Source organism: Lutjanus erythropterus, chromosome 19 (genome assembly GCF_056507025.1).
Source record: "Lutjanus erythropterus isolate fLutEry1 chromosome 19, fLutEry1.hap2, whole genome shotgun sequence".
Lineage (NCBI taxonomy): Eukaryota > Metazoa > Chordata > Actinopteri > Lutjaniformes > Lutjanidae > Lutjanus > Lutjanus erythropterus.
Window position 1 is genome coordinate 13847745 of NC_139335.1, and position 13815 is coordinate 13861559.

Sequence of the window (13815 nt, forward strand, 5' to 3'; positions counted from 1 at the left end):
GTTTACCCTCCTTTTCCTCTGCGTCCACTGAGACAAACTCCCACTCCCCCCTCAGGCCTTGCCTGTGTCGCTCCGTGTTCCCTCCCAGATCCTCGTCTCTTGCTGCTGGTCTCGCGAGCCTCTGGTGGATTCTAACATGTCCCCAGAGAAGCTGTCTGCATGCCTGCTTGCCGTTCCTCTTCTTTGGTGTGTTAAAGGCACTTTTATTTTCTAAAAGGCTGTTCTAACGATGCAGAGGCCTCAGGAGAGAGGAGAAGAAGCAGGAGGACAGGGCTGAACTGCTAGTGAAGGGTGTACACCTCCCATTCTCACTCCGTCTTCTTTCCCTTCCAGCTTTCCTTAGGGAGCTGTCTCTCCATCCTGCCGCCGTTTGATCCACACGTGTGCACAAATGCACACATAAAAACACACACGCAATCGCGCACGCTTTAACAAAAAGGAAAAATAAGACACACCAATTGGCTTCCCACACACAACACGTTACTGAAAGTTAGTGTGTAATCACAAAAGCAGTCGATGTTTTCAGCACCCTGGAGCATTGCCTGGCTAATTAGACCCCATTGTTTTAAAGTGCCTTTAAAAGCTTCCTTGTTTTTCAAAGCGCGATGTGTTTTTTTTTTGTTTTTTTTTATTCATGCAAAAGGATGTTTTGTGTTTACCACAGCATCCTAATGCATTTAACTGCTCCCAAAAGAGGGTTCTATAAAAAGGGTATCATCAACTGATTCCAGAGTCAGTGATGTTGTCTTTGTGATGCGATACTGTTGACAGCTCAGGGAAGTGGCACATGTCGAGTCACAACAGTAGTCTTTACCAAAACAAGTACTAAAACAAGTAAGAGGAATCTGTATTTTTTTTTTTTTTATTTATATATGTAAAGACATAAGACAGTGTTACTTTGTAAACAAAACTGTATGTTTCTCTATCACTGTGACGAGGCTGCAACCCCTGATATGCAGCCCTCAGCTCAGTTCACTGATGGCAGATAGTCCAGTCAGTGCGATGGGCAGGTAGGGCATATATAGGAAGAGCTTAGCCCAGATGGCAACAGATATAGCAGCATCTGGTGAGTCCACATTGATGTGACCTCTGAAATGATATGCTGCTTCCTCATACTGACTCGATGTGCCCGATTTTCCTCAATGCCTTTCTTCCTCACCATTTATTCGCTATAGTACAAGATTGCTGTTGAAATTATAAGACACACTGACCGACTGACGGTTGATCTAAGATGAGCTCTAATCAGAGTTTAGCTAAACTAGGTTTAAAATGAGACAACAGATTTAGTTTTGTGATTTAAACCAAAATTAGAAGTTTAATCAGTATGGGTAAGGGATAGTTCACCCAAAAATGAAACTTCAGTCATTATCTGCTCATGCTCATGCCCATTTATTTTGTTAGTCCACAAAACACTGCTGGAGTTTGACAGGACAACAGTTGCAGATCTCTCAAACAGTGTAAGTGAATCGTGACCAGTTTTCAAATGTAAAAAAAACACTGGAAAAAAAAAACATAAAATGCTCCTATACTGTTTATCTGGTATAATCCAAGTCTCTTAAAGTCCTGACATGCCATTTGCACACCGTCACACCGCACACACTCGGTTCAGACAGATTTAGGCTAAAAACATGGTGTAAATAACTTTTTTGTCAACCTGGCATGTTGGGGTTTTAGGAGACTTGGATTACATCAGATGGTATCTTTGATGCTTGAAAACTGGTCACTATTCATTCTGAAACTCCCATCAGTGTTTTGTGGAATAAAAAACTAGACCCGCCCTTCAATCAGCATGAGGGTGAGTAGATAATGACTGAATTTTCATTTTTGGGTGAAGTGGGTGAACCCAATTAAAGACTGTTTTAAAATTTGGTGCAACATGAGTTAAACCGTCATTCAATCGAATTTAAAAGTTAATTTGCTGTTGCATCCCAACCACTGTGTAAGTTTTGATACCAAGTGTGCACATGTATCACTCACAATTACAAACCTCCTCCATTTCTGATTTTGTTTGAGTGTCTTTTGACATATTTCACAGTAACAAGCTGAGTTTAAATGTTGTGTCTCCAAATCAAGCATGCATGAGCACATTGTGAACCAAATCTATGTTTCTTGTTGTTCTGTAACAGAAGAGGAGTTGCTGATGTTTGACCTCCAGAGTCTTGCCACCCTGGCTACAGCCCGTGCACTAGAGATGGGCTCCCAGGAAGGCAGCAGCACAGGTTCAGGGCGACACTTCCCGGCCCGCAGGATCCTCAATTTACGTAGAAAATGCAGCTGGACACCTCGCAATGAACCAGTAAGACTGTAATTATAGTGTGTCTGTAAAACACAAAGATCCTATAGGATTTCAAAGCGATGGTTCTGATTTTTTGAAGTGGGGTTGTATGAGGTACTTATCCAAAGTCAAAGTGTATTGCCTACAGTAGATGGCAGTTGGCACGGCCCCGGTTTAAAAAAGCAGCAGGAGTACCAGTGTAGGAAGCTAAGCGATGTACTGCTGTGGACAGGGTCAGAAGCAAAATGTATCTGTCTGCTATATTTAGAATATTTCAACCTCATATAACCCTGCTTCAAATAACCATAACTCCTTCAATGTCTTTAATTTTAATGAATGAACATATGACCTAGTAAAGAAAGAGTTTTACTTTTTAAGTTTTCTTTTCAATGTTAAAAATAACCACCAATGATGTGTATCTCAGGTGTGCCCGGCAAAAGGTACCATGGAAACAATGGACGGTCCTGAGCTTGCAATGCGTGTCAAGTTGGCTGAGCTTCAGCGTCGCTACAAAGAGAAGCAAAAAGAGCTGGCTAAACTTCAGAGGAAGCACGATCATCAGTGAGTATGACCTTATCCTTTTTTCCCTTCAGCTCATCTCCACCCTTTGCATTCAGCGATTTCAAAAGGAATAAAAACTTAAAACAGATTTGCTTCTAGGTTTCAGGGGATTGTTTTCTGCACTCTTTGCTGCTTCAACCTTTTGAGTTCAGATATGTGTAGTATCTCAGAGTTGCTCTCTGTCTGCTTCTGTGTTTACATCTGCGTGTGCAAGCAGGAAGGAGGAAACACCTCGCAGCCCAGCGCGACGAGGACCGGGGCGGCCAAGGAAGCGGAAACCCACCCTCACCACAGGTCCAGTGTCCTCATTGGAGGGCCAAAGAAAAGTCAAGTGAGTATCATTCAGCCCATCTACGCTGGCTGGCTGTAGTCCAATCTGGCCTGATAAGCCCCTCTGTATCACTGGCATACAGGGACTGCCTCTCACTGGCATAAACAGGAAATGGAAGAACACAGCTGAACCATTCAAGGAAGTCCACTTGAGCCCTTTTTAATCTAATCAACACTGTCGTTAATTGTATAATAGCATAATCAGTGTCAGTTGAGTGTATGTCTGCTAGTACAGAATATTTATGCATGCATGCTTGATATATGGGCTACACATATCGAGAAAACCGCTCATTAGGCTTCAACCCAGCTAATCTTAAACCTCAGTGGCATTACTGTAGTGCATGTTGAGCTTGGCTGTGCTGGGGTCAGGATTGGGGGGTGTAGGGGGGGCGTCTGGCTGTTGGCTGGGGGGGATGACAGGCAGAGGATGTAATTAGAGTACTGTGAATTCTCCTGTAATCTGTCCCAGCAGCAGGAATGTGACACACCACAGCCCCACAGGGTCACCAGGGGTCTAAAGGATAACATGATGGTCAGACAGTCCAGGCACTCAGAGATAAGCTGACATTTAGAGCTCTCATACGAGGAAAAAAACAATTAGAGGAATACCGTGAGCAGTATAGCTGAATAAAAATAAAGAGGGAGACAGAGATAAAGATATTGGTGGATAGTCGAGAAACAAGGACCCTACTATACCAAAGCACCTTTTACACTAGACAAAAAACCTACCACCCCCATGCTAACTGGCTTTTGTCCTCAATGGGAATGGATACAATCGACATTTATTCCTGGGTCAAATGATGAGTCACGAGCATTTATCAGCTCCAGCTCCAATCAACAGTGATGTAATCATGGTTGCTGACACGGGTTGAACACTGGTAGCGCAAAAAAGTAAGGAGTAAGGTTTAATATTTTCCTGACATTTTCTATCGTGGGAAGAGAAGCGCACTATCCCAATGTATGTGGATTCCAAACCTGACCACTTCAGTGTATTATCTGGTGGTATTAATTATACAGGCACAACACCATTTCAACATTAATCAACATTATATCAACATATAAACTGCACACGGCGCATGCAGCTTGACCTTTGCTGCAGCTGTGAGGATAAAGTTCAGCCTGTGATCAGTCTGACTGAACATCCTCATGGAAGTGATATTTTACAACTCGTAACATTTTAAACTAACGAAATTCATTAAAACAAGTTATTCTGTGTTTTCAAAGTCATTCTCTTCAGCGGAGACATACTCTGTTAGCCTGCGAAAATATGCGCTAATTTTGGTGTAAAAATGGTATGTTACAAAATGTATTGATGACATTTAAAGTGCAAGCATCAGCTTTTGTCAAAACCATTGAGTGGTGGTGGGTGAACTATAAACCAAAAAGGTCTCGGGGATAAAGGTATGCTGTCGGGCTTCAATTAGCCTCGTCATCAGGGTTTGGAAAGGCTTAGAGGCCTGAGTGTCATCTCGCAGCGTTCTTTCTCTCCGTCTTCTCTTCATGGTTCTTTTCTCACTGGTTTCTGGGCAGCGGTCCACAGTGTTCCCAGCTGCCCCTTTGCGATGTCACCTCCACTCTCTTTCCACCCATGTACCCCTGCCCCCTCGCCAGGCCAGCACTGATCGGAGCGGGGACGCTGATGCTGGGTGACAATGACACCCAAATGAAAGGGTAACGGGCTCAGGGCCCCGCAGCGAAGTGCAATGGAGGGAGGGAGGGTGGGGGTCGGCAGTGGGGTGGAGGGGTGCTCTGCAGGCTACAGTACAGTAAACTGCAGTCTGGCTCTCTATTGTGTTAAAATCTGAGCCATAGCGGGGTTTGATGTTAATGTTTTGTTCACCTGCCTGGTCAGGAAAGTGCTTCAAAAATCTGCTTCCCTAAAGTCAATTTTTACTTGCCCCGCACAAACGGTTTTATTTATTAGCAGTTATCCAATAACAAAAAACAACTTAAGTTAATTATCATGTTTAATCTAGGGCTCCAAGTCCATGTTCATCTCTTTAATAGCTTGCTTTGTCAGTTCATGACCGAAGATATTCAGTTTAATATGATGATAAACAAAGACAAGCAGGAAATCTTCATATTTAAGAGGCTGAAATTAGCATTTTCTGACATTTCTGCATAAAAAATTACTTGGATGTTGGCTGATTCTCAAAAAAGTCTAATTCTTTCTTAACACTTGCCTTGTTAGGCTAGAGACTTGCCAGATTCACTTGCCCAACATGACATTTTGCTTTCCCCCCAAACAAGCAGGAATTCCTTATTGTTGAGCCCTGTATGGAATAGTGTCTCAAGAAAGAATAAGGGGGGGAAAAAAAATCAAAATTCCCTGATTCCAGTCTCTTAAATATGATTTTTTTTTCTGCTTTCTTTACTCCATTATAACAGTAAACTAAATATCTTTGGATTGTGGATAAAACAAGACATATGAGGGCTTTGGGAAACACTGATCAACATTTATCATCACTTCCTGACATTTTACAGACTAAACAACTTATCTATTAACCATGAAAAACAACTGACAGATTATTCAGTGAAATTCAATAAAAACAATATCATGTAACTGTTTCCAGCAGTGGCACTCTAGCCAAGTGGTTGTAGCGAGTAACAATAATAGTAGCAGCCAAGAAAAATGCTGTCATTGCATTTGTGAGAAATTATACATTTTGGGTTTGAAACTTGCTTGCAGGCTACCCAGGCTGAAATAATGCTTCTTTGATTTTGTTATAGATACTTACACTACTTCATATGCTCATTTTTACAATATAAATTATATGATAGTTGTGCACTTGAATGTCTGCTGTCTGTCATTATTTTTCCAGGATTTCTGTTTTCAGAGCTGGTTTTTAAGTTATTTCTAAAACCAATAATAATCTAATGCACTGGCAAAATATAAAATGATAGCAAGTAAATACATTTATTTAGTAAAATTTACAATCAGCCCTTTGAGTGCAGCCATAATGCTGATGTGTCCCTGATGAAATTGAGTGTGACATCCCTGCTCTATTGTGTTAAAATTTGAGCCACAGCTCTGGTACTTTTCTTCAAGGCAGACAGGGCGTCCACCCTTTTGTTTCTGCAGATGTGTGTGTTCAGTGCAGCAGAGAGTGACATGAGGCTTCTGAACAAGGAACAGGCAGACTGGGGACTGATTAGTCCCATGTTGTGCTACATGGCAGGGTTATGTAAAAGCATGCACTGCACCTGCCACTCATGCCCCTACAAGAAGAGGCTGACGCTTGGGTGCTATGATGGAGGGCAGTGGGTCAGTGGGTAACAGCCCAGCCTCCTTCCTTTACCTTATTTTGCTTGAAACACAGAGAGTGTGTGTGTGCGGTAGCGGTCGAGTGACTGATAAAGCGTTCTATGCATCTGTGCAATTAGATATGGATGTAGCTGTGTGCTTATGAGCATTTACGCAGGCATTGTTTGTTTTTGTGCGTGCCTCTGTTATTCCTGTGGGTAGAGCACTGGGGTCCTTTGTGGTGCTGCTTTGATTGGGGGGAACTACTGCTCGCCAGCAAACCCTGCTAATCAATTCTGTTTAATTAGTCACTGTACGCTCAGCCCCAGCAGCCCCCCACCGAGGGGAGGGACTCTGTCATATTGTGTTTGTCAGCAGCGGAAGGCAAGCCGTGGCGGGATCTGCCTCACAGGGACAACTCACACTTCACTGCCACCTCTGTCACTCTCCTGTCAGTCAGTGGACAACACAGTCCCACTGCCCAACAATCGCCTTCATTCTTTTCATGTTTTGGTACAGATGAACACTGACACACTCTGATTAGGAGATTTACACACAGTTGAAAGCTACATACAAAATATAGCCCCAAGGTGGGAATGTTGTGCCGTTATTCCACTTTCAGTGTTTTTATTTTTCAATACTGAAGTGATACAAAGCAGAGACCCACAGTTAAGACAAAAATACACACTCGTTTAGGTATAGTGCTTCTGAGAACCAGTCCCTTACAAACTCCTCGAGAATGTCTCGTACATGGTGGTCTGTCCAATGGAAAAATAGACGAAAGTTTATCATACCACGCTGAAATATCAGGGGGGACTTTGTCTAACCATTTTTTTTAATACTGTGAGCTGTGCAGCATACAAAGCCATCCTAGAAATGTACCTGTACCTCCATTCATAATTAGAGTCTAATCCCAGTATATAATTATGTGGATTCAGAGCTATATCTATCACAAATACAGTCTTAATCTCAGCTTGGATTGACAGTCCAAAAAAACATTTTGGGGCGCCACAACAGATGATGACTATATACAGCACAGCTATTTTACATTTCAGACATAAAGAAAAGTGTATGGGGTCATATTTACACTGAATAGATGTATACAACTCATAATTAAGAAGATTTCAATGTTATCCATTCCAATTGATTCATATACAAACCACTCTTGTATGGATCAGATGTAAATTAATTGTAAATGGCAGAAAGAAAAAATGTGTTTGAGGAAGATAAAATTCAGTCAGAAGTTGTGTAAAGGATTAAAAAGTCCCACCTTCATCCTTCCATGTTTTGACAACCACCGTTACTCCACCTTGCCATTCTGTATAAAACATGTACGTGGAACGCAGAATGGGGAATCGCTGTTGTTCTGCCTTTAAGCTGGCAGCTGAGGTAGTAACAGGGCCCAATCGACGTCTGTGTAAAAAGGGTAGTAGACGCTGTTGGGTTACATGTCACACCCACATCGCCTCTTTTGCTTCCAGAACATCGGCACGCTATCTAAGATCACACAGTGGGGTAGTGTTATGCCGTTGTTTGGTTCAGTGCCAAAATGCAAAGCCGTCATAATGACGCATCTTCAGTTTTGCAGGATTTCTGTTTTATAAGGGCGTATGCATTCACATATTGTGTTCCCATGCTGATGACACACAAACAAAGAAGCATACACACACTTGATTGCGAAAAATGTCCAGTTATAGAGTTGTATGTGGTACATTTTGCCAGCTAAAAACAAACATGAAATGTTGAATGTGCTTTATTTATCCACTTCACATTTAAACCCTGCTTACTCTGTAAATGTGACTGATTTCCTCGGCTGTACGCACACGAGGAGAGGGGAAGTTAATCTTTTGTTTGAGCATGGCCTGGCTCGCATCGGTGTGGTCTGTGGGCAGGCTTCCAGAGGGAAATTCAAGGGCATTTGGAGTGGTTGGCCTGTGATGTTGCTCAGTGCAGGGGAAACGGTGTGCCACAGTGATATGAAAATGCAACTGGAGAGCTATGATATTCACTGAGAACAATAGAGCTGCATACAAATGCAATGCCTTCCAACCATTTACTGTATCTTTCAAAGCTATGCAGTGCTTCACAAGCTGCAAAGACGCTCCCTAGATAAAGCATTAAGGCTTCTTATGCCACACTGCCCTCAAACAATCCCAGGTTCCTTGTTAGATCCCAATTTTTCATGTGTGTGGTTCAGACACTGGGCTCTCCATGTCCTTTTTTGTCATTCTGTTCATCAGACAGAGAAAGGAGAGTTATTAGATCCCACAGAGAGGTGACTCAACTCTGTTTTCCCCTGTGATGTCCTACCCCCTCTTTTTCTTTCAAACCACCGCCATTCTTCTCTAATGAATGCCTCTCCCTTGTTTTGACTGGCAGGTCGATGGGGGCGGGGCTTGCCATGTCGCCTGAGGACCTAGGAGGGGGCGGAGACAGCCAGAGAAGGAAGAAGAGGCTGTCCAGTCGAGGCTTTGAGCGAGTCAGCAGCACACAGGTCAGGGTCCCCTTGTCCTCCTTGCTTTTGTCCTCTCTGCAACTAGAAATGAAAGAGGCCACTCTTTGTTTCTCTGTGTTTGATATATTCCTTTGTTGCACACTATTTCTAATTAGGTGCTACCCTCAGGAGTCAAATCCTCTGCTCTCCATATTAATATCTTTTTCATTGGGGCTTCTACTATTCCTTTTTCTTCTCTGTGTGTGAGCCCTCTTCCTCTGACGTTCTGATGCTTTTGCGGCTGCTGTGACCGGGAGTGTAACTGGCTCTCTCTGGCTCTCTCATCTCTCTCTGTTGCAGCAGATAAAAGCACAGGGCTGCAGAAAAAGCAGTCTTCACAGCATGCTCAGCTCCAAGCTGGCCGATGATGTGACTCAGCTCAAACAGAAAGCCCAGGGTAAAAAGAATCTCTCAGGGACAGGCTCCAGGGACAAGGAGGTTTCGCCCTGCAACTCCAACCCCAAGCATAGACACAGAAGCCAGGGCACGAGCAAAGCTGAGTCCAGGCGAGAGTCTGGGGGACAAAGTGACACAGGTAAATACTGGCAATCACAGTACTGATTGCGCCTCATGCTGTTTTGTTTTAATAAGCACTATGTTGTGTGTAATACCTCAGTTCCCACCAGCAGTTTTTACATTTACCTACATTTGAGCTGTGATTGGTTTTGCAAACTTTCTCAGCAGCCAGCGTGGACAGTGGCCCCCAGGAGAGCTGGACTGGACTGGTGCGCCGTGGACGTAAAAAGGGATCCACCTCCCTGACCCAGGGGTCTTCCCGTCTGAGCCAGCCCAGGGCGAGGGTTCTCCGTGGTCAGAGACAGGAGGCGACGGAGGAGGGCGAGAGCTCTCCTGCAGAGACCGACTACTCTGATCAAGGTGAGGCAGGGGATACTAATAGATGGTTATCAGACATGTACAGCAGGGTTGGATGATTTGTTAACATTTTCCAACCAGCCACAGTCAGCCAATATATTCGTCCCCTTGTCCCACCTCCTCCTGTCCTCCTGAGTCTCAGCTGGGAAACATGTCCTAGTGGCAACTTCACTACATTACCTACATTACATATACTTGCTATGTCCAGTAAACAAATAAACTCACAAAGGATCAAAAAATTAAACATTTTCACACTTATGGTGCAGACAAATCCATTGACGTACATCAGTGAGAAGTAGATCCAGTGGCACAGTGCATGATGGTTATGGCGTGACGAGCTCACAGACCGTTTGCTGTATCTGATTTTGCATAATCACGACCAGACCTCTATTTTATGCAAATGAGGTCTGTCCAACGCAACGTAGTGGACACATGAAAGTGAGATCAAATTGTCAAACTAGGCAACAAGATTCTGTTACTGTTTGTCACCCAAAATGTTTGGGTGTACTATTTACCTGAAAAATGAGAAAGTATGTGATCTGACAGCCATGCTGAAAAGGTTTTAGCCAAAATTGAGCCCCGGCTGGAGCGCTGGGTGTTCCATTACTTTGAAAACCGTCATTGCTGGCTTTAGTGTGCGCTGTTATTTTCTTTCTGTTTATTTTCCTTATTAAACACAAAGATACAGTATAACCATACACCTTCTGAATCCAAGTTTGTTCTTTTTATCTACAACAAGTTTCATTAAAGTTAACTAAACAGACTTCATTCAATCTTGACGGAAAACAATGTAAAACTCACCAAAAACTCTTTTGGATCAGAACAAAACACTTGAAAATATGAATGCAATAGTTACCTGTATGATGGAAAAGCTAGGGATGTTTTGGTTGAAAATATAGGAATAAAATGCTAAAGAAATGAGTAAGGGCTGCAGCACATGAAATATCAAGTTAAAAATAAAGAAACAACCCCTGACATATGTATGTCTGACCAGAGTATCACTGACACATCGAATCAGGTATCCTCTTACGGCGTGCTATGCTGCTTTGAGTCCAGTGTGCCTTCTGTTAATTTGTAAATCACTTTCAAAAGTAATCAGAGGTGAGTAAAGAGGTGTTGATGAAAGTCTTGTAACAGACAGGGGTGTGCACGGACATTCGACACCTCAGTGATTGGCCGCGTTGGCTCGTCTGGGCTAGATGTGCAGCCACAGCTGTGGACACTTGCCTGTGAGAGGCTTTGACAGCCCTGGAGACTAGCAGACTGGGTCAAAGAGCTGCTTGAGAAAGTGCAGTGAAACACCCACACACACACTCACTTGATCCTACACTCCCTTGCACACTTGTTCTGTAGCATGTGGGTTCACACCAGGAAATACTGCAGAGGCAAAGCACTTCATACATAATTTCAATGAACTATTTACTTAAATGCTAATGAAGTGCTTGTGAAATGATGGGGAGTAAGCTAAATGACTCCACTGCTCAGTAATGACTTTAAAAGATGGATTTGATCATATAGGTTCATAAAACTGTTGTATGTTTTGCTGTCTCCATTAGAAGATGAAGAGGAGGAAGGCAGTTATGATACTGATGAAGGTCAAGACTACAGAGCCCAACCTGCCAGAGACGTCACTTCTAGCTCCTCCGTGACAGGGCCGAGCCCCTCATCTGTTGTAAAACTGGAGGCCAATCAGAAAGCCAGGAACAAAAAACAGAGACAGGAGCTTTATGGTAAGACTGTCCTTTGAACCTGATTCATAAGTCAACAAAGCTGCTTCACATCTTCACGGGAAGCATCTGTTTTGTGTTTCTCCTCCTGGCTTGTTAGCTCGGTCTAAATCTGTTTCTCTAATTGAACTGCACAGGCTCCCAAAGTCTGTCTGGAGCAGAAGGGGAGGTCAAAGTGAGGAAGAAGCCCCCCTGTAGGCTGGGACTGGCCACTGCAGTCAAGAACCACCATGAAGATCATCAGCCTGAAGTGGCCAGAAGGCCGTGTGTGCCCAGGTCTAAAGAGCCTCGGTGGGGCAGCCTCGGGACCAGGGGAAACCGTTACCGGAGGAGCATGGGACTGGCCACCTTCCCCACCACCAGTGAGAGGCTGAAGAGGGCGACCCGCAAGAGCACCATGTTGAGAGGAGCGATCAATAAGGTTAGCAGAAATTTTGATATATTTCATTAGAAAAACCCTATGTAATGTTGCTTACATTTTGTAGCATAAGGAAATTATAGACTACAGTAAACAGCAAAGAAAAATCTATCAAAATAATTAGTATAGTCTTACAATCCATGATATGTCCAAGAAAAGGCTCCATCTCACTATACATTTCAAAAGTTGTACATTTAAAAAGAAATGTCAGATAATCCTCCCTACCAAACAGAAGTGTAAGAAGACAAAAAAGATGTATCAAGAAAAAACATGTAAAACACCCCAAAAATGTGTAAAAGACATTATAAGATGAAACCAATAGAGAGGCCTGACTCCAAGCCTAAAAGCAGTCACACGTTGTAGGAACTCTCTGTGTACTGAAGACTAAATGGTAATGTTTGGTATGATAATCAATTTGTCATCACAGAAATGCACATAGTAGTGAAAAGATGGGTGACATAATAGTGATAGGTGATGGAAGCTTGCATTTAGTTGCACCGAGACACAACAATATGTCTGTAACAGTTCTGGGACAGCACAGAAACTCATTAACGTCAGTCCTTACAGATTAAGTTATTGCATTTATGCATCATGGAATATATATCATTTTAATTGTTAGGAGGCACCGGCACTCCCAGCTCCACGTTACATCACACACATGCTTACACGCTGTCATGGTGCTGAATAATAAAATTACGTGTTTACTGTAAGATATGTGGTGTGTGTGTGTGTGTGTGTATGTAAATTTACGTTGCGGTATACAAATCAGAAACAGTTTTGCATTTCCAGTGATGCATTTATTGATCAAATGGTTAAAAATAAACAAAAACAAGAACTTATCCAATGACTAAAAGAATATTGTAATCTGATAACAAAATGTGGCCAATATTTTAGTTTTTATTCAGATATAAATGCAGGGAACAACTAGCCGAACTTTCATGGTGGAAGTGATGCGAGTAGCTGAAACAAAGTTATTAAATTTATATTATATAGAACAAAAAAAGAACTTGAATTTGGGACGATGATTGTTAAGTTTGGGACAGCTGGAAGTAGATTTCAAGACAGCTGCGGGACACTGAGGAAAAAAGTTCAGCTTAAGCACTGAGTTGCAGAGCCTGGTAGGTAGCAGGGATAAAAACTGTGCTAATTTGTACACACAAATTTTAATTAATACCCTCAGTTTAATTAGTGCATGTGAATTGAAAACGTGAATTAATAACACTTACAAATTAGAAATATCTTCCCTCGAATTAATAATTTGTACCCTCATAGGACTTAAACTGTGTGAATAATTTTGCACATAAATTATTATTTTCAATAATTTATGTGCACAAACTTTGCACCCATTCCTGCTTCCCCTGGGAGCAGAACTAAATTGCCTGTGGAGATTTGAGACGCTCACTACTCATCTTGTCCATCTTCAACAGAGGAGAGGTTGCTGGTCAGTTGGGGTGCCATGTTCACAGAGAGAGGAGGGCAGCAGGGGACAAAGGAGCAAGGACCAACAGGTACCAGTCACACCGAATTCAAAAAGCACTCACGACGCAAGGCAAATGCAATCCAATTCTACAGACACGCCAGCTTTCATACATTGTATTAACAAAAATCTTACTGTCCTAGATTTCTCACCCTGAGGACCGTTACTGTAGAACTATTAAAAGTACTTAGCACATCGCACATAGCCGAACCTCCTGCTGAGTAATCTTAGGGGAGGAGAGGATGGGAGACGAGATGTGGGAATGGGGGGGTGGCTCACACCTTCTGCTGTGACAGAGTGAAAAAATGCTCGAGTAAAATGGCTACTGATAGGAGATGGTACAGGCACTGTGAAGTCCCCTGCGGTTAATTGCTACTTTGAGTAGCATGCTAAACAATTTCTTCTTTCTTCAATCA

General features: G+C 42.8%; 1 protein-coding gene across 1 annotated transcript in view; it reads left to right on the forward strand.

Moving 5' to 3' along the window:
- bahcc1a (BAH domain and coiled-coil containing 1a) overlaps nt 1-13815 on the forward strand; it is a 93233-nt gene that overhangs the window by 67540 nt on the left and 11878 nt on the right. The window contains exons 12-20 of the mRNA XM_084745273.1: nt 2127-2296; nt 2700-2836; nt 3054-3167; nt 8790-8904; nt 9205-9439; nt 9586-9780; nt 11334-11507; nt 11642-11925; nt 13350-13430. Of these exons, the coding sequence (XP_084601399.1) occupies nt 2127-2296; nt 2700-2836; nt 3054-3167; nt 8790-8904; nt 9205-9439; nt 9586-9780; nt 11334-11507; nt 11642-11925; nt 13350-13430 (1505 nt within the window). The remainder of the gene's footprint in view (nt 1-2126; nt 2297-2699; nt 2837-3053; nt 3168-8789; nt 8905-9204; nt 9440-9585; nt 9781-11333; nt 11508-11641; nt 11926-13349; nt 13431-13815) is intronic.